Here is a 21945-nt window from a genome sequence, read left to right as displayed (position 1 = left end):
ACAAATCATTTACTTCCCCTGGCCCTCTCCCTTGGGTTCACCAAGTTTTAAGAGAGACAAATGGCTAACTATGGGAGTAAACCTTATCAATCTCCTAGATCTCTGCAGCCAGTTGCCGGACTCCTGGCTCAACCACTTACTAGTAATCTGACTTTGGGCAAGTTACTTACCATCTTTGTACTTTAGCATCTTCATATGTTAAGTAGAGATTATAAATATTTCTATATCTCATTTGGCTATTATGAGGATAAAATGTATTAATATATGAGCAATGCCTAGCACACTGTAAGGACCATACAGATTTGTTCAAGTTTTTAATTGAAAAAATATTCTTAGGAAAAAATACAGTAACTTTATTGGGATATATATAGGCTTTGCTTTTATATGTACTTCACTGTTTAAATATAAGCTTCAGCAAAGATATCTAAGGCCTGTTAACATGAATTTTTAAAAAATTTGTAAATATTGTAAGCTATATTACTATAGTATTTCTGAAGGCAAATATAGCCCATAAAAGTTATAAATGAAATACCTTACAATGGTGTCCAATCCTGTAAGATGTACTGAATGCCATTTATGGCCCTATTTCTATAGGCCAGCCTTCTCCTGCCATTCAAGCTTATCTTATTAATTTGCTTAATTGCCACATTACCATATGCCTTAACATGTATAAAGAAATTTATGTTGTAAAAAAAAAAGTTTCATAGCAATCCAACCAATATACGCAGTTACTAAAAGTGAGTGAACTAGTATTCTACATATTCTAGGTATCATCGTGTGCACAAACCCTTTATCAATTTGCTAAATAATACCTCTTCATAAGCCACTTCATTTTTAAACACTTACTACCAAGTACACACAGGTACCAAATTACTCAGTATTTAAATTAAGCCAACTAAGATAAACAATTTATACAACACTTATTCCATTCAGGTATATGGCTAATTCTCCCACTGGAATGAGTTCCTTCAAGTCAAGAAACATGAAACTCATTAAATGACAGCACTGGAAAGATAGGAGGTGCTCATTAAAGATTTGTTGATTAAATGAACACACCATAACTAAAGTACAGAATATCTGTATCTTTCTAATTTTCTAAGTTTCTGAAATATGTTCCCACCTACAAAATAAGTACTTTAAAGTTCAGCCATCTAGTCTTGGCCCAGAACTAAAATGTCCTGTCTGACCATACAAAAATGGAAACAGAGTTTTATTTACCTTAGTGAAGTCAGTTCCTGTGCATTCAATAAATACATTTTTAGTATTTACGGTTATTTTGGAATGATTTCCTACAACAAACACAAAATAATAAAACAATCAGTTTCAGAAACATAGGTGTATTAAAAAGTTCTCTAAAACAAACTACATTTCACTTAGAGTACAATATAAACAGACATCTCAGAGGTAAGGTGATAATGCAACATTTATTTTAAGCCCCCACTACAAGCAGGAGAATAGAGATAAAATACTAACAAGCCTTTACTGCATTCAGTGTGTCAGGGCTGCAGTGCCCAGCACTAAACAGAGGTTGTCTCTTCTCCTCTCCACCACAACCCTATGTCAGAGCTGCAGGCAGATCGAAGATTCAGAGCTTCAGCTCACTGACCCTGATCACAGTCTATTAAGCAGCAAGGCTACAATCTGGGTCTGGATCTGGCTACTCTGAAGCTCAGGTTCTGAACCACTGTAACAGCTAGAGTTCAACACCTCAAGGAGGAAGAGACTCTTCCCATCATGAATCAACTAAACCCCCTCTTCACATCCAGAAGGGTCAACATGTATGGCTATGTATGACATCACTAAATTTTGTAAATACATCCAAGTTGCCTCTTCAAAAGAGTCTTCAGAAATGAAATTCAGTTTAAAAGCTTTAACTATAAAATAGCAGGCAAGGCAGAATTTGAGCTTAACCAAGTTGAGTCACGGGCTAAAACCAAAATATCAATGCTCTTCGGAGGAAAATAACAGAATCCAGAGACTGGCACCAGTAAATATCTATGTACTTATAAATATCTATACATTTAAAAGTTATATAAAAATCACCAGTAAAATGTTAATGAAAAGAACTATTACAATAAAATCTACAAAAACCAGAGATTCCTGATTAAGATTTATTTTATTTGATTGCGCCAAGTCTAGAGTCCAATTCTTACAGAAATGTTGACGGATAAGAGAAAAAAAAAATCTGATGCTTAAGAAATAACTCACCGTTGACAATCGGAGGCATTGAAAGGATGACACCATTGCTATCATAGATAACTGGGTACAAGGGTTTATTTTCAATGATATGTAAATAATGTTTAAGGTGGTTGTCAGTCTGAAAAAAATTAAAATTAATTTTGTATTTCTAATGCTAATTAGTTTATACACCTATCTAGTATAAAAAAAGGGGAAAAGTTAGAAAAACAATAAAACAGCCCCGTATTACAGAAAGTCCTAGATTTGTCAGATTTTCTAAATATCTTAATATCCTTATATACCTCGTCTCCTACTGGGGAGAGATGAGAACACAGCCAAGTCGTTTTCCAAGAGTGAAAACAGATTTGCACTGGTAAGCCTAACTGGTCTCAAGCAAAACACAAACCATCACAAAACTGTTTACATAAATAGGAAGAAAACACTGGCAAATCAGGCCAAGGATAAAAGCTTTATTTTTTCTGAATGATACTTTTTTTTAAGCACCATTAAGTGACTATAGAATAATTTTAACTGCTGGAATCTAAAATGCTAAATAGTAGGAGATACGTCAATTGTAATACTATTTCCCACAAAAAAAAACCCTACCTAAATCTTATCCTTTATAATGTGCATGAGTTATAATTATACCCAAATATGAATATTATAATGTGGTATGTTCTACTTCAGTGGTTCTCAATTCTAGCTGTACATTAAAAGCATCCAAAAGGTTAAAGAAGTAATAAAACTATGCCCAGGCCCCACTCTACATCAAATGCATCAGTAGCTCTTGATTGGAGCATAGACAGTTTTTAAAAAGTACTCATTTACATCTCCCTAATTCCAAGACTTGACTTTGAAGAAATTTTCTTGATTTATGGAGAATTATTTGCATAATATAAAAAAAAAATCTACCTTGTATATATTCATCAGTTCACAGGCTGTATACTCCTTGGTCTTATTTAGAGGCTTGAATTTGATATCTGAAGGTCGCTTTGCTGTATATGTAAAAGGGCCTGACAAAGTGTCCAAATCATGAGTACCAATAGCAACCAAGGCTCTTTTCCTAAATGTTGAGGGAGAGAGAAAAAAAGAGATCCAAAAAAAAAAAGTTTTGAATATTCCAAAGCAGAAATTCTAGAACCAACAGACCTTATGTTTAAAAAAAAAAAGATTTTTGACAATTCCCTAAAATAGCCTGTTACTATAAGGCAACTTCAGAAGAGTATAATGAACAACTTCTCACAGTACTGAAAGTAATGAGAAATTCTAAAGCTACTCAAAACACATTATTTCAGTAGCTACAGTAAATTCCTTGCCACTATGCCTTCCCAAGTACTGTGTTAACTAGGACATTTCCCAAGTGAACACTATCCCTGCTTTTTTTTAACCCATTTCCTCTCAGGGTCCTCAAGTAAACAGATGTTTTAATACAATAAACTCCCAAATTGCTGTGGTTTTTGTATATTTTCCTAAATTTTCTGTCACAAAGCAGTATTACTTTAATCATGGAAAAAAATTAAGAACAGTGGATTACACTTAAAATTTAAAGTGTAAGGGAAGTTCAAAAGCTATTAATTTCATTTGTTCTACAGTTTATGTGCAAAGAATTTAAGGTAATTTTAGGAACTTACAGCAAATTAAGATTAGGAGAGAAAGAAAAAGTAGGGATATAATACAGAGCCAGGAACAATGTTAATACTAAATTAGAATCTAAAGGCCTACAGTCTTAGCACAGTGGGTCACAAATTTGGCTCTAAGCTTTCTAAAAGACAATTCAAAAAGAAACTTGGTCAGAATTTACGGCATTCTTAAGATTTTTTAGAATTAGTTTTAGATGTATGTACAAATATATTTGAGGATTTATGCTTAAGTGCATATATACACCAAACAGATTAAATGCATTAGTAATCAAGGATTTTACTGAAGTCCATGTTATATGAATTATGAAACAGTTTTCAAAATTTGTAAGAAATAATTCTTAGTCATCCTTCAAGACTGGTAACAAGAACTTTAAGAAATAGGATTAACTCAAAAGAACTGTTAACAAGCACAAAAGAAGTGTTACATTACTCAGTGATTTATGTGCTTACAGAAGATAGCTCCAGAAATATCAGAGGTTGAAATATACAGTTAAGTGTAGATAAATTAACAATCAACAAATCCACAAGTAAGAAGGTCCATGTTTTGTTTTGTTTTAAGATAGTAATGGTCCCTTAATCCTAAAACAGTTCTCCCACAAAAGGTCACTAAATTTCAACTTTAATCCAATCACAAAAATAAATTCCAGATGAATCAAAGAGCTATGCATTTTGAAAAACAAGACACAAATGTACATATACTCACAGAAGAAACCACAAAAATTATTCAAAGAAAATATAGGACAACAATGTGTAAAACTGGAGGATACCCCTTGACACAAAATAAGAGTCCTAGGAAGACTGATAGATGGGACTATCCAAATCTGAAACTTCATACATCCAAAGACCCCAAAAGTCAAGACAAACTGAGAAAAGGCTTGTAATTTACGTAAAGAAAAGGATTAATATCCCAGACATATGAAGATACACAAACTAAAAATTAGAAATCAAGATTTTAGCTGTCGTACTGGCAAAAATTTTAAAGTCTTGCTGTGAAAAAGCAGAAGGCTGAAAGAACTGAGAACACTGCTGTTGCCAACTGCAGAGATCTTGCCTAGCCTAGTGTTTCAAGTTTGAGTCTAAGTATTCAAGAGTCTTTGCCTATAAGACAAAACCAGTCTTCAGAAAATCAAGAGCCTTATCCATAACGTAACATTCTACGTGCAATCAAAAAGCAGTGGGCATGAGGGGCACCCAGCTGGTTCAGTCAGGAGAGTATGCAACTTTTGGTCTCGGAGCCCTAAGTTCGAGCCCCATACTGGGTGTAGAAATTGCTTAAATAAGCTTAAAAAAAAAAAAAAAAAGCAGTGGACATGAGAACAGGGAAATGTGATTTCTACTCCAGACAAAACCAGTCCATAAAATCCAATGCTAAGATGACCCAGATTTTCAAATCATCACACAAATTTTAAAGTTCCTACCATAAAAAATAATCAAAACTTACGGGGAAAATATGCACATAATGAACAGATGAGGAAATAACAGCAAAAAAAGAAACTTGTAAAAAGAAACCAAATGGATTCTAAGATGCAAAGTAAAATAACTGAAGTAAAAAATTAATTGGACACTTCTAGCCAAGATGGAGTAAGAGACTAAATTTACACTCTTGCCCGAAACCACCGCAAAGAGACAAAATACAAGAAACAGTTTCATGGGTGGCACTAGACATCAGGCAATGAAAGGTAGCAATCCCTGACAGGAAATAAATGAAGTGAGCCCCACATCTGCTCCAGCTTACTGCCTGGAGGGGTTTCCACATTTTAAGTTAGGAAAGAGGGACAAGGTTGGAGATCGGCAGACTCCCTGAGTTGAGAGAAATAACTGAGAGTCTAGGGAGACCAAGACAGCTGGGGTTCACTGGAAACGATACTGAAGTGGAGAGAGCTATGAGAATTCTGGAGATCTGCAGAGGGTACCCCTCAAGTGTTCGGCTGAGTACTGATCAGTGCATGAATGTGAGGAAATTACCTGTGGCCAGGGAAAGACTCAACAGAGGAACAGTGTTCACACAGACTGAAAACCTCACTACTTCATGTGGGAATGGATCAAGTAGGCAGAAGGGTCTTGCCTCAATACTAGCAACTAGCCCTACACAGAACAGTGCTCAGAACAGTGCTTAATCAATGAAGGGGGAAAAAGTCAATAAAACCAAAAGCTGGTTCTTTGAAAAGATCAATATATTGATAAAACTCCAGCCACCCTCCCTTGATCAAGGGAAAAAAAGTGAAAAAAGTGGTATCACTACTGATACTAGGTATTAAAAGGATAAGAGAACATCGTGAACAACTTATACCAATACATTTGCTAATGTAAACAAAATGAATATATTCCTTGAAAGACACAAGTTTCCAAAGCTCATGCAAGAGGTTAATTAGGATTTACTGACAGGTAAGGATTCTGGTACACCACAGTGTTAGGAAAGCATTTATTTCTCCCCTTTCAAAAAGCTCATGATTTCCACAAATACCATATAAACAGATCTTAAAGCTGAATTAAGTGAGGAAATGCCTTCCAATTTAGATAAAAATAGATTCTTCAAAATAACCAAGTCCAGAACAGATAATCGGCCTCAACCACTTACTAGCTTGTCAGAAATCTATTTTGTTCATTTGAGATATTTAAATTCTTATTGTTTTGCTAATAGCAAGCTAACAAATAGACTATTTTTATAAAAGAACAGGAATAAATATTATTTAGATTCTGAGAAAGTTTCTCTTACCACATAAAGATGTTTCTGGAAATGGAGGCGTACTGGTGTTTTATTTTTAAGACATTCCACCCCAGAAGAAAACGTCCAGGGTCCCCTCCAACCCTGTCCCTAGCCCATCACTTACATAGAAGCCTCTTCAATCTCCAATATACCAAACTGCAATTACTACAATAAAAACTTTTTCTATTTTTACTCGATATCAATAAATGTTAATCATACTTCTTGATCAGCATGAGATATGCTGATGTATTTCAGGACCAACACAAAAAAAACTTGATATGTTAGCTAAAAGCTTTATGTTTATCAGTAAATCTATAATTTCCTTCAGGATTTCTTAAATAATGAGGTTAGTTCAAAGACTCCCACTGTTACCTTCCTTGACCTTTAGGAGTTCAGGAATTATATGTTTGAAGATCACTGCATCAAAGGAGCCCATGGGAAATGATGGATAGTAATGTTGAATAGGAGTAAGAAAATTCAGTCATTCAAAAGTCTCAAGTTTCATCTGCAAATTTATAATTACACTCAAAAAGTGACAACAAGCCAAAAATTTTTCCATTTTAAAATGACAGGTCATACTTCAAACTACCATCATTTAACATTTAGTAGTATAATCCACTACTAATAATTTGAACCAAACAACAAAAGCACAAACATAAAAACCAAGAAAATCTCTAGGAATAGCTATTTGTCTATGCAGTATTCCAAATAGAGCTCTTATTTCTCCATGCATGCACTGTTAGTAACAAATAGCTATCTGGTAAAATGTAAACTTATTTAAATTTAGTTAAGCAAATTAAACTCTTGCTACTCTCACATATTGATTTAGAAATGCTTTGAAAAAATCCGCAGAGAAAGAAAGGAAGGAAGGAGGGAAATAGGTAGAGAGAAAGGGGTAAAAAGGAAAAAAGAGGGGAAGGGACAGAGGAAGGCAAGGAGGAAAAATGCAACCACAAACCTGCAAATGTTCTGATGTAATTTCTCCTGGAGTTCAATGAAGCTGTCATATCGATCTTTAGTGAACTTTATATTTCGGAGAACTGCTGCCACAGCATAAGGACGTATTTTAGCTGTCTGAAGTTCAATGTATCGTTAGAGATTGTCCATACCTGGGCTTTTCTCATAACATCTTGTGAAAGAAAGTTAGCTGCACTCTTGATACTATCGCAAATTCGCAAAAAAGCATATATATTTCATTTAATCAGATATAGTGGTGACAAGAGACAAAGTCACCCTTCTCGTGGAATGTACATTTCAGTAAAATTTCTGAAAATTTACTAACCAGAAAAAATTAACATGTAAGTAGTTTGCTCAGAGTTGATATTTTTACCAAAATAATGTTCCCCCAAAGTTTCTTTAAACTTTATTAATAGACCACAACTTAATACTATCTCAAAGTTTTTTAAATAAACACCTGGTGTTATTTTCCAAAATTATCCAGGAAAACAAATGCCTTGCTTTCACCAATAAATGAAAGGGAACAAATTGACAGTTTTTAAGAGCTAGAGGCTAAATATATGTCCATTTTTGGCAAATGGTCAAAGAAAATTATATTTGGCAGAAGGATCAGCTTTGTACCTGTTCCCTACCCACCTTACAAATATATACACAAAGGAAACTTTCTAAAAAGGAAAATAAGAATTTAGTCTTACTACCTCTTCAGTGATGATCAATTTCTGGATTTCTCCATTAGGCATTACCCGCTTATACATTGGAGCCTTTATCCTAAAAGGAAATTAAACTTGATTTTTAACCAAAACATTTGATAAGCTCCATTCTGTGTAAAAGTACAAAAAATGAATAGAGCTAAGACAATAAATAGGCTGAAGTTACAGCAAATCAGATTTAGGCTGAATATTAAAACAAAATGCAAACTTTTTAACATTGAAGGTAGTCCAAAAATGGTATAGGATGCCTCATGGTAAGAAGTGTCCGGTCACTTGAGGATCAGCAGAGGCTAGAAAACCACTAAGCAACCATATAGGGGGTATTTAATTCAGCTGAGGGGCTAGATTTGTTAACTTTTTTTTTTTAGATTCGATAACCTTTAAGGCTTTATTCTAACCATTAGATTCTGAGCTTCTAAGAAAAATAGGGTTTATTAAAAATACAGATTGCCTGGTCCCATCTGGACCTACTGAATCAGGATATTCAAATGAAAGGCCAAGGAAACAGTACATTTTGAAGGCATAGTCCAGGTAATTCTTATCAGGAGAGATTGGGAACTACTGTTTCAATTCAGTGCTTCTCAAAAACCTTAATGTGCTCACAGTCAAGTGGGAAATTTGTTAAACCACAGACTCATTCAATAGGTCGTGAGTAGAGGATGCGATTCTGCATTTCTAACTAGCTCTCAGGTGATAAAGAGGATGCTGATCCACAGACCACACTTTGAGTAGCAAAAGGGTTAAGTCACTTTCCTAATCCTGTCTGATCATAAAAAATGAGTAGAAAACTCTAATGAAGCAGGTTTTGGAACATGCACTCTAAGGGATCATCCCTGGCCCTAAAATATGAGGGTCTGATTGTAACAGAACCAACTGAGTCACCTTCCAAATTTTAACCACCTAAATCAAATGCCTAATTATCACCCTTTCACCCATACCCATCAGTCACCTGAAACCTCACAGGTTCAGAGTCTAGCCCATTGGCCAGAGGCTCTCATTCTTTTGCAACTGACCAGATGACATGTCAACAAAAACAAAAATAATTATTTTTGATAGGTGTTATGTTTCACCTCTTTTTCACTTCATATATTCATTACTTTCTATATTCATGAATAGTTGGAAGGGGACTTAAAAATATTCATTATAAATCAGGAGACTGAGGGATGCCTGGGTACCTCAGTCGGCTAAGCATGACTCTTGATTTGGGCTCAGGTCATGATCTCAGAGTTGTGAGACTGAGCCCCGTGTTGGGTTCCACACAGAGTCATGGAGTCTCCTTAAGATTCTCTCTCTCCCTCTGCCCTCCCCTACCCCCACCCAGCACTAGCAGGTGCATGCTCTCTCCCAAAAACAAAAACAAAAAAATTAGAAGATTGAAACTAGAGGCCAATTAACTTGTCCAAGATCAGAGAGCCATCATAAGATTTTCAGTTTTCCAGGTAGGAAGCTCAGGAGTGGAGCTTCCTTAGAGTTCTTAAGCAAACAGCATACAAAGTTTTGCCACCTCTACTTTCCTCCCAACCTTTAACAAATCCAACTAGTCATCTATTTCTATTGGATTACTGAGGACGTTCACATGAACGCACTGAAAAATTTTCTAAGAAGCCATAAAATCCTTAACCACTCCAGTTTTAAATAGTTCCCCAGATGGAAGGCTAGGATTCAATATGCAAATTTTTAAATGACTAAAATACGCATGAATCTTACTCTCCAACCCTCCCTCTAAGCAAAGCTAAAGCTGTGTACCTGCCCAAGTTCTTTTCTAAAGACTTAAAAGAGGATTGCCGATAATAACAGGCAAAAGAAATCTAACTGAGCAAAGTATTTAATAAACATATTCTCTTACCTTTCTTTGAAGACTTGAAGTCCTCGAACCAATCCTTCCAAACACAGGAGATCATATCTATTGGCAGGGATGTCAATTTTGTAAAGAACAACATCAGAGGCTCCCTCTGCCTTTTCATTACCTTGTTCCTTACTTATGATTTCTTTCTCAGAAGTCTAAAACAAGTCCAAAAAAATAAAGGGAAATAAATCTAAATTATTTGGAAAAAGTTGTTGACAGGGCTACAGGGGCTCCTGGGTGGCTCAGTTGGTTGAGCATCAGGGTCTTGGTTTCGGTTAAGGTCAGGATTGATCTCTTTCTCTCTCAAGTAAAATAAATAGATCTTTTTTTAAAAAAAGGAGTAACTACATTATACATGTTCTTTTCTGCAATAAAACATGTTTATTATATCTGCAACAAAAACATTAAATGTTATAATCACAGCAACAAAAAATACTCAATGTTCTGCTGAGTTCAGACATCTAGCATACTCAGTCATTTCAGAACAGCACTAACTCCTCTAAAGCAAGGGTCAGCAAACCATGGCCCACTGGCCAAAATCGTACCTGCCACCTATTTTTGTTAAGTTTTAATGGAACATCACCAGGCCCGTTTGTTTACATGTTATCTATTGTGGCTTACTACATGTTATCTACTGTGACCTACATACTGTAACAGCTGAGTTGTGATAGAGACTACACCACCTACAAGGCTTACGATCTGGACCTCTTTTACAAAAAGAGTTTACCCATCCCAGATTTAAAAGAAAATACCACCACCAAGTACGTAGAGCAACAGCGAAAAGTGTCAAAGAGGCAAAGTAAAGATGATTTACCAAATAAATATGACTTCTTATGACTCTAAAAGTTAAATCCAGTAGGCACCCAAGCCTAGAAGCAACATGAGAATGAGAGGAACACTAAAAAAAAAGAAGAAAAAAAAAACTGAAGAGATCAGAACTGTGGTTTAAGTTAGGAGAGATTATAGGCACAATGGGAAGCGACCTAATGACAGTAAAGGTATAGAGCAGTAAGAATAAAGGCAACCAAAAAGAGAGAAGAAACACTAGAATAATTTTAATTCTGTAGCCAAAAGCTTAAAATATCTCAATTACCACATTATAGCAGGGAATAACAGATTTTTTTTATATTTTTATTTTGGGGGTTTTTAAATTTTATTTTATTATGTTATGCTAATCACCATACATTACATCATTAGCCTTTGATGTAGTGTTCCATGATTCATCGTTTGCGTATAACACCCAGTGCTCCATTCAATACATGCCCTCCTTAATACCCACCACCAGGCTAACCCATCCCCCACCCCCCTCCCCTCTAGAACCTTCAGTTTGTTTCTCAGAGTCCATAGTCTCTCATGGTTCGTCTCCCCCATCCGATTTCCCCCCCTTCATTTTTCCCTTCCTATTTTTTTTTAACATATGATGTATTATTTGTTTCAGAGGTACAGTTCTGTGATTCAACAGTCTTACACAATTCACAGCGCTCACGATAGCATATACCCTCCCCAATGTCTATCACCCAGCCACCCCATCCCTCCCACCCCCACCACTCCAGCAACCCTGTTTGTTTCCTGAGATTAAGAATTCCTCATATCAGTGAGATTATATGATACCTGTCTTCCTCTGATTGACTTATATCGCTTAGCATAATACCCTCTAGTTCCAACTACGTTGCTGCAAACGGCAAGATTTCGGTTTTTAATGGCTGCATAATATTCCATTTTGTGTGTGTGTGTGTGTGTGTGTGTGTGTGTGTGTGTGTGTGTATACTACATCTTTATCCAGTCACCTGTTGATGGACATCTTGGCTCTTTCCACAGTTTGGCTATTGTGGACATTGCTGCTATAAACATTGGGGTGCACAGACCCCTTCGGATCACTACATTTGCATCTTTGGGGTGAATACCCAGTAGTGCAATTGCTGGGTCATAGGGTAGCTCTATTTTCAACTGTTTGAGGAACCTCCATACTGTTTTCCAGAGTGGCTGCACCAGCTTGCATTCCCACCAACAGTCTAGGAGGGTTCCCCTTTCTCCACATCCCCGCCAACACCTGTCGTTTCCTGACTTGTTAATTTTAGCCATTCTGACTGGTGTGAGGTGGTATCTCATTGAGGTTTTGATTTGGATTTCCCTGATGCCGAGCAATGTTGAGCACTTTTTCATGTGTCTGTTGGCCATTTGGATGTCTTCTTTGGAAAAATGTTCATGTCTTCTGCCCATTTCTTGATTGGATTATTTGTTCTTTGGGTGTTGAGTTTGATAAGTTCTTTATAGATTTTGGATACTAGCCCTTTATCTGATATGTCATTTGCAAATATCTTCTCCCATTCTGTCGGTTGTCTTTTGGTTTTGTGGACTGTTTCTTTTGCTGTGCAAAAGCTTTTTAACTTGATGAAGTCCCAAGAGTTAATTTTTGCCCTTGCTTCCCTTGCCTTTGGCGATGTTTCTGGGAAGAAGTTGCTGCAGCTGAGGTCAAAGAGGTTGCTGCCTGTGTTCTCCTTTAGGATTTTGATGGACTCCTGTCTCACATTTAGGTCTTTCAACCAGTTTGAGTCTATTTTTGTGTGTGGTGTAAGGAAATGGTCCAGTTTCATTCTTCTGCATGTGGCTGTCCAATTTTCCCAACACCATTTGTTTAAGAGACTGTCTTTTTTCCACTGGACATTCTTTCCTGCTTTGTCAAAGATTAGTTGGTCATAGAGTTGAGGGTCCATTTCTGGGCTCTCTATTCTGTTACATTGATCTGTGTGTCTGTTTTTGTGCCACCTACACCACCTACAAGGCTTACGATCTTACCGTACTGTCTTGATGATTACAGCTTTGTAACAGACCTTGAAGTCCGGAATTGTGATGCCACCAGCTTTGCTTTTCTTTTTCAGCATTCCTCTGGCTATTCGGGGTCTTTTCTGGTTCCATACAAATTTTAGGATTATTTGTTCCATTTCTTTCAAAAAAGTCGATGGTATTTTGATAGGGATGGCATTAAATGTGTAGATTGCTCTAGGTAGCACTGACATCTTCACAGTATTTGTTCTTCCAATCCATGAGCATGGAACGTTTATCCATTTCTTTGGAAATGGAAGTACTCCTTCATGAGTACTTTATAGTTTTCTGAGTACAGATTCTTTGCCTCTTTGGTTAGATTTACTCCTAGGTATGCTATGGTTTTGGGTGCAATTGTAAGCGGAGCGACTCCTTAATTTCTTTCTTCTGTCTTGTTGTTGGTGTATAGAAATGCCACTGATTTCTGTGCATTGATTTTATATCCTGCCACTTTGCTGAATTCCTGTATGAGTTCTTGCAGTTTTGGGGTGGAGTCTTTTGGGTTTTCCACATAAAGTATCATATCATCTGCAAAGAGTGACAGTTTGACTTCTTTGCCGATTCGGATGCCTTTGATTTCTTTTTGTTGTCTGATTGCTGTGGCTAGGACTTCTAATACTATGTTGAATAGCAGTGGTGATAGTGGACATCCCTGCCGTGTTCCTGACCTTAGGGGGAAAGCTCTCCGTTTTTCCCCACTGAGAATGATATTCACTGTGAGTTTTTCATAGATGGCTTTTATGATACTGAGATACGTACCCTCTATCCCTATACTCGGAAGAGTTTTGATCAAGAAAGGATGCTGTACTTTGTCAAATGCTTTTTCTGCATCTACTGAGAGGATCATATGGTTCTTGTTCTTTCTTTTATTAATGTATTGTATCACATTGATTTTCAGATGTTGAACCAACCTTGCAGCCCAGGAATAAATCCCACTTGGTCGTGGTGAATAATCCTTTTAATGTACTGTTGGATCCTACTGGCTAGTATTTTGGTGAGAATTTTTGCATCCATGTTCATCAGGGATATTGGTCTGTAATTCTCCTTTTTGATGGGGTCTTTGTCTGAGTTTGGGATCAAGGTAATGCTGGCCTCATAAAATGAGTCTGGAAAGTTTTCCTTTCATTTCTATTTTTTGGAACAGTTTTAGAAGAATAGGAATTAATTCTTCTTTAAATGTTTGGTAGAATTCCCCTGGGAAGCATCTGGCCCTGGGCTCTTGTTTGTTGGGAGATTTTTGATTACTGCTTCAATTTCCTTAGTGGTTATAGGTCTGTTCAGGTTTTCTATTTCTTCCTGATTCAGTTTTGGTAGTTGATACATTTCTAGGAATGCATCCATTTCTTCCAGATTATCTAATTTGCTGGCATATACTTGCTCATAATATGTTCTTATAACTGTATTTCTTTGGTGTGGGTTGTGATCTCTCCTCTTTCATTCATGATTTTATTTATTTGGGTCATTTCTCTTTTCTTTTGGATAAGTCTGGCCAGGGGTTTATCAATCTTATTAATTCTTTCAAAGAACCAGCTCCTAGTTTCGTTGATCTGTTCTACTGTTCTTTGGGTTTCTGTATCATTCATTTCTGCTCTGATCTTTATTATTTCTCTTCTCCTGCTGGGGTTAGGCTTTATTTGCTGTTCTTTCTCCAGCTCCTTTAGGTGTAGGGTGAGGCTGTATATTTGAGACCTTTCTTGTTTCTTGAGAAAGATTTGTATTGCTATATACTTTTCTCTTAGGACTGCCTTTGCTGCATCCCAAAGATTTTGAACAGTTGTGTTTTCATTTTCATCGGTTTCCATGAGTTTTTTTAACTCTTCTTTAACTTCCTGGTTGACCCATTCATTCTTTAGTAGGATGCTCTTTAGCCTCCATGTGTTTGAGTTCTTTCCGACTTTCCTCTTGTGATTGAGTTCTAGTTTCAAAGCATTGTGGTCCGAAAATATGCAGGGAATGAGCCCAATCTTTTGGTACCAGTTGAAACCTGATTTGTGACCCAGGATGTGATCTATTCTGGAGAATGTTCCATGAGCACCAGAGAAGAATGTGTATTCTGTTGCTTTGGGATGGAATATTCTGAATATATCTGTGAAGTCCATTTGGTCCAGTGTATCATTTAAAGTCTTTATTTCCTTGCTGATCTTTTGCTTAGATGATCTGTCCATTTCGGGGGGTGGGGGGGAGGGTTGTTAAAGTCCCCGCCTATTATTGTATTGTCGTTGATGTGTTTCTTTGACTTTGTTAAACTGGCTTATATAATTGGCTGCTCCCACGTTAGGGGCACAGATATTTACAATTGTTAGATCTTCTTGCTGGATAGCCCCTTTGAGTAGGATATAGTGTCCTTCCTCATCTCTTATTACAGTCTTTGGTTTAAAATCTAATTTGTCTGATATAAGGATTGCCACCCCAGCTTTCTTTTGGTTCCATTAGCATGGTAAATGCACCCCCTCACTTTCAATCAGATTTTCTTAAAGATAACCATTTGGCAAGAAAGAATCACTATGATATACACCTGAGATAAGATACTGTAGGTCACTTATACCTCAACTTAAAAAAGCAGCAATTCTATTAACCTCTTTGAGCTCTATTTAAATTCTAACTTTTCCTCCTCCTTCTGCCTCCTTTCATGTCATGCTTTCATCTCCCCCATTATAGGGGATGCGGCGTTTCAGGAGGGACCCATATGAAGAAGGGGAGAAAATGTGGTAAGTAGAGAAATTAAGACATCTGAATTAAAAAAGGAAAAAAAATGCCTACTCCCTTTGCAAAAAGACACACCAGCTTAAATCTCTCAGTATCTCAATTCATAAAAAGACTGTACCTGAAGGCTGGGTTTGTAAGGGCTAACAAAATCCTTATAGAAATAAAAGACCACAGAAATTTCAGAGCTGGAAGGGATCTACAGGGATCATTTAATCCACAGCCCCCATTTCATAGATGAGAAGGAGGCCCAGAGAAGCAATGTAGTTGTCCATGGTTACACAGCTAGTGAATGTGGGAGCTTGAACTATTACTCAGATTTTCTGATACCCAGCCCAACCAAGGCTCTTAGATATCATACAGCCTCAAACATTACTGAAGTCTAATTATTAATAGCAACTTGGAGAAATCTTAGCCAATTTCAAGCATAAAGATGCTCATTAACAACAACAAAAAAAACTACCTGTAACATCAGTAAAACGGCAGAAAAAACAAGGCAAGTCAATGTACATTTTTGTCAGCCTAAACCTCCTAGTGTTCTAATACTGAATAGATCAAGGAAGAAGACTTAAAAAAAAATAACACTAATTACAAGAAAAATATGAAATCATCATTTTAGTTATAAATACAAGGTCTTAAGTGATCATTAGTAATATATTTTGCAGATGAACTTTTTAAAAGTATTTAAATTATACAATTAAAAGACTAGGAAGATGCTCTGTAACAATTTTTATAAGCAACTCTTCAAAACCTAGAAGATCATCAGGGCGCCTGGGTGGCTCATGTGGTTAAGCGACTGCCTTCGGCTCAGGTCATGGTCCCAGGGTTCTGGGATCAGCCCCGCATGGGGCTCCCTGCTTGGTGGGGGGCCTGCTTCTCCCTCTCCCTCTGCTGCTCCCACTGCTTGTGCTCTCCTGCTGTCAAATGGATAAATAAAATCTTAAAAAAAAAAAAAAAAACTAGAAGATCATCACTTCTCGGCCTTTTGGCTAAGACCAAATGCAAAAACTAAAAGATCATTTTACAAGGTCAATGTAAACAGTAATGATTAGGAATGAATTAACACTGGCAAAATAGGAATAGTGGAAACAGGAAGTGAAGGAGGAGAAGCCACAGGCCACATGAACCCTGGCTAAAGTTAACATTTCCATTGCTCCCCAGTCCCCTTTCCATAATTGATTTGTAAAAAGGCACCTCACTGCCAGAGAGCACACACTCATTCTGGGTTACTCAAGATGGTCTATCCATCTCCACAGCATTAGCCTGGTAACTTGAGGTGACTACATACAACTTAACACATGAACCCTTTGAGATTTTTCTTTTTTTAAAGATTTTATTTATTTATTTGACAGAGAGAGACACAGTGAGAGAGGGAACACAAGCAGGGGGAGAGGGAGAGGGAGAAGCAGGCTTCCTGCGGAGCAGGGAGCCCGATGCAGGGCTCGTGGGATCATGGGATCATGACCTGAGCCACTTAGCAACTGAGCCACCCAGGCGCCCTGCCCTTTGAAATTTTAAAGAAAGCAACAGATACTCTTAGAACTGGAGCTTAGCCCCTTAACACCAAGAACACAGAAATCACCAGAGCCCACAAATGTTCCATCTTAGTCTAACTATAAGGTAACAAAATACAGTAAACCTCTGAAAAATGCGCTTATACATGATTTAAAAAATATTCAATACATACAGTTTCATCAAGTTCCAGACCAAATTCAAAACATAGTTCATCAAATTCTTCATCAGCTGAAAAAAAAAAAGGAGATTGCTAATTTTAATCTGCTCAGCTTAAATGACAGAATGTAAACTGCATTTTCTTACTAACTGCCCTATACCAAGCTAATAACAGGCATCAGATAGCACCATTTTAAAACCAACAAAAGGGACCCCCCAAAAAAAAAACGCTCAAAAGAAACAACTATTTAAGGGCTGATTCATTTAATATCAACTACAGAATTAGGTTACCTGCAGTGGGAAGCTCACATTTACTCAGAAAAACAACCTATTAGGTAGGAATCAAATGTAAAGTAGGCTCCAAAACACAGATCCAGCACAATGGGATAATGTCATGTAAGTCCTATCATTTAAAATTCTGAGGCCTGATAGCGGGCTCTGGAGGCAGGCCAAACAGAGTTTGAACTCTGAGTATTCCATTTACTAGTTCTGAGAGCTTGGCACCTTATGTAAATTTCCTTATACCTAGGCCTCATCCATAAAGTAGCATTTTATAGCTATTCATTTTTAGCATGGAACTCTGGGAAAGATTCCAACGATATTATGCAGGTAATGGACTTGGCATAGCACCCCAAAACACAGTAGGTCTCCAATAATTAACAATTCTCTTCCTTTAAGTTATATTCTACTTTGCTACCTCATACAGCATTTGGGGGGATTGTCATTATCAAAAAATTGAACACAAACCATCACTACCAGTATATTCTCGTGAAAAGCTGGTCTTAAGATTCTGACCCTGACAATGAACTTCAACTCAACACTTAAGAATTATCTACTATATGCCAGGTGCTATACTCGGTGCCAAGGCTACAAAAATAATTCCTACTCTAATAAAGAAATCAGATGTGTAAATATAGTTATGTTAAGTGCAAGGTACAGAGGTGGCACAAAGAAAGTAATTAGCTTCATTTAGAGTCAGCTAAGGCTTCACACAAAGGCCAAGTTCTTTAGGCAGAGACTGGGGAATGGGACAACAGCATGGGAAATTTGGAAAGGTCAATACGGATGAAGCATAAGGATAAAGTCAGGAAGAGATACAATGCAGCAAGCAGAAAGAACCCACATGCCAAGGGACTTGCTCTGTCCTGCCTGCAGACAGTGGGGGTTACACTGAAGGATTTTCTGCTGGGCAAAAGCAGGATTAGATCTGCACTTTAAAGAACAGTGGCAGAGTGGTAGATGGAGTGGAGCAGGGAGGCTTCTGCAACAGTACAGGTGAGGCATAGTGAGGACCTGACTGAAGGAGCCGCACTGGGTACAAGGAAGAATGTGAGGAATGTCAAAGAGGCAGAATCTGTAAGGCTCAATGACGGGCTGGGAGGTGAGAATGGTGGCAGCAGGAAGAGTCTAGGTCTCCCAGGTCTCCAGCGTAGGTACCGTTAACTAGCGCCAAGAACAAAAGATGTCCCCAGTAATCCCTGCTCTTGGTATTCACATCCTTGTGTAAATGGAGGTCTGAAGCAACCACAGGAGTGATCCTGGAAGCGTATTCTTCAGCCAGCCAAGGTAGACGGAGATAAAACAGCCCCAGAGAAGCAAAATGACTAAAACAATAGAAGTACCTGAGAAATATCCCTGGTAAGCAAAGAGATGAAGGGGAAGGCAGTAAGTGGTAGAAACAATGGAATTTAGGACAAAAAGCAAACCTTGGAGGGACTGAAGAGGGAATGGAGATCCAAAAGCGTGAATGAGATATTATCTGAAAATAGAAAGGAAGACTGGGGCGCCTGGGTGGCTCAGCCGGTTAAAGGACCGGCTCTGGATTTCAGTTCAAGTCATGATCTCAGGGTGGTGGGATCCAGTCCTACGATGGGCTCCACACTCGGGAGTCTGCTTGAGTTTCTCTTCTTTTCCCTCTCCCTCTGCGCCCCCCCCAACACTTGTGCACATGCTCTCTCAAATAAATCTTTAAAAAAAATAAAAATGTTTAAAAAGTTAATACAAACCTAGAGAATTTCTTACTTTCCCAGAAATGTATGCCTGGGTGGTAACTAATCACAGATGTCTTGAACAAATATTTGCCACATACCATCTTTTGCAATTCAGGCATATCATATACCATTAGTGAGAATATGGTTTGGAAGAATGGGTTAAGAAATATAAATACGCCAAAAAAAAGAAAGAAAGAAAATAAGCATGTTATAAAAAGTATAAAGAAAAAAAAGTATAAAGAAAAAAGTGTAGGGAATTAGAGCTGAATTCAGAGGTCAAGAGTATTACCTCTATTTTCAGGGTCTTAAAGGCAAAACCCTACAAAGAATACTTAAAGAATATGTAGTACCTAAAATGTTTCTGAAGGTGTAAATTTTTTTTTTTTTAAGATTTTATTTGACAGAGAGAGAGAGAAAGCAAGCACAAGCAGGGGGAACAGCAGAGGGAGAGGGAGAAGCAGACTCTCCGCTGAGCAGGGAGCAGGATGCAGGCCTCGATTCCAGGACCCTGGAATCATAACCTGAGCCCAAGGCAGACGCTTAACCAAATGAGCCACCTAGGTGCCCCTCAGGAACATTTTAAAAGCTATTTTCAGGTAATATCTTATTCTAGGAAGCAGTACCTTTTAAACAGACTAGGGCTCTGTTATCATCCTGAGCCCTAAAAACCAAAAACGGCTCTCACAGCTTTTATATAAGCTGCTAACTATGAGAGGCAGATACCATTTCAAACTGTTACATCCATATGGTCCCAGATGATTGTACTTCATATTTCCTCTTTTCTAAATGGGGATGTTTTCAGAACAGAAGAGATGAAGTGAAGACTGAGCCCACCCAGTAAAGACGCCTTGTTGTCATTCGGGTCTGAGCTCAGATGTTACTACTGCATCTAATGTTGTTCTTAGAACAGTATTTTCGTTTCCCGGATAGCCTTTAACTTAATCCAGAATCATTTTATTAATGTGCTGGTTACTTATTGTCTGCCTCCCTCATTAGAATGTGAACGTGGACCTTATGTGTCATGTGCACCGCTGTATTCCCAAAGTGCTTAGAACAGTGCCTGGCACGTAACAGGTAATAACATAATACCAGCCCTTCCCGCTCAAACTTCTCCCTCCACTCCCTCATAAGTGGAGTTTCTATAGAGCTCTTCTTGCTGCACTCCACTAGCTGCACTCGGGATGCCACCTAGGGCTTCATTCCTACTCTATCCCCTGGCACCAGGCACGCAGAAGACGTTCCATGGGAGATTGCTGAATGAATGACACAGCGAGCTGGACAGGCGCGGATGCAAAGACAGCCCTGGCACGACTGGTGGCGAGAGGCTACTTCAGCCCCGCCGCTTAGACAGCCAGCCATCCCGGTCTATACCCGGAGCACCCGAGGCCAAAACCTGCCGGGCAGCATGAACATTACCACAGAGCCCTTTTGAAGGGGTCCCGGCCTCTGAGGAGAGGCACAAAGCCAGGCTATGGGGCCGGCACTTACTGTAGGTCCGACCCAGGGCTTTGAAGAGCAGATCCCGCTTCACGCTGACAGTCGGCATGGCGAGTCAGACCCCACTGCGCCTGCGCCGTGAGCCGGCCGGCGCTCAGCTCACAAGGCGTGTAGGACCCGGCCCGCTCTTGCATGGGCTCTCTTAAATATTGCCAGTCTTCTTCCAATAGTTTCTGCCTCGTTTTTCATCTAAAGCCAAGTAAATTGTCACAATTCAACTCTGTAAATCCATCTGCGTTGTAAGAATGACGTGCAGGCTTAGAAAGGAGCCAAAATTGGATAGAATGTGCTACGATTTGATAGGCAGTAGAAAGGACAGTCTGCAAAGGCCCTCACGCTTCTAACCCACTAAGGGCGGAGGTCGCCCAAGTAGTGGGCGGGGACAAGGGACGGCACGTAGTGGGGTGGGGCCTGGAGATGGAGCATCCTCTCCAGGAGGTGGGGAGAAGGTGAGCGAGCAGGCGGGGTCTGAGGCATCGCACCGGAGAAAAACGTGCAAGTCTGAGCTGTGCGAGCAGCTCAGGGAAACCAAGGGACCGCAGTTTGGGCTTCATTCTTCGTGCTTACATAGTCTCCCTTGTACCCTTGTAAGTCTTATACCTGGGTTGGAGCCTTGCAGCCGCCGCTTTTGAAAGGAGGCTTCCTTAGAGACTTTAGAAGAAAGAAACTGATATTTAGACAGTGCTACCTGCTGGCAGAGGCTGGGCTCAGTCCTCTGCCAGCATTAGCAAATTTTCTCTTTCTGACAACCCTGAATGTAATGGGCTGAATGGGGCCCCCGAAGATATCAGGTCCTAAGCCCTGGCCCCTGTAAATATTATCTCACGTGAAAACAGTCTGCAGGTTAATTTAAGGATCTGGAGATGGGGGGGTGGTTATCCTGGATTATCAGATGGACCCTAAATGCAATCACACAGGCATCCTTTGAAGAGGGAGGCAGAGGGACATTTGACAAACAGAAGAGGGGCAGGCAGTATAGCCAAAAGGGCAGAGACTGTAATGATGTAGCCACAAGTCAAGGAATGCCAACAGCCACCTGAAAATGAAGAGGCAATGAAGTGTTCTCCCCCTGGCCTCTGGAGCAGACCTACAGTGTCTAGAGACACTGATTTTGGCCAAGTGAAATGGATTTTGGACTTCTGGCCTCCCCAACTGTGAGAGAATAAACTTGTTTTAACCCACCAAGTTTGTGATTATTTGTTACAGGAAATACACCAACACA

The 21945-nt window shown here is 38.6% G+C and overlaps 1 protein-coding gene across 1 annotated transcript in view; it reads right to left on the bottom strand.

Annotated features, from left to right (window-relative positions):
• The window catches only part of FARSB (phenylalanyl-tRNA synthetase subunit beta), a 69012-nt gene extending 48200 nt beyond the window's left edge, over nt 1-20812 (bottom strand). The window contains exons 1-8 of the mRNA XM_028105297.2: nt 20715-20812; nt 17252-17307; nt 10039-10193; nt 8181-8250; nt 7484-7599; nt 3091-3241; nt 2209-2317; nt 1219-1289 (exon numbers count right to left, since the gene is read on the bottom strand). Coding sequence (XP_027961098.1) covers nt 1219-1289; nt 2209-2317; nt 3091-3241; nt 7484-7599; nt 8181-8250; nt 10039-10193; nt 17252-17307; nt 20715-20772 — 786 coding nt within the window. The 5' untranslated portion in view covers nt 20773-20812. The remainder of the gene's footprint in view (nt 1-1218; nt 1290-2208; nt 2318-3090; nt 3242-7483; nt 7600-8180; nt 8251-10038; nt 10194-17251; nt 17308-20714) is intronic.
• Nucleotides 20813-21945: the final 1133 nt, after the last annotated feature.

This window comes from Eumetopias jubatus, unplaced genomic scaffold (genome assembly GCF_037043125.1).
Source record: "Eumetopias jubatus isolate StellerSeaLion01/CBP00866 unplaced genomic scaffold, mEumJub1_p1.0 scaffold_3, whole genome shotgun sequence".
Taxonomy (NCBI): domain Eukaryota; kingdom Metazoa; phylum Chordata; class Mammalia; order Carnivora; family Otariidae; genus Eumetopias; species Eumetopias jubatus.
This window is presented reverse-complemented; position numbering and strand designations above follow the sequence as displayed.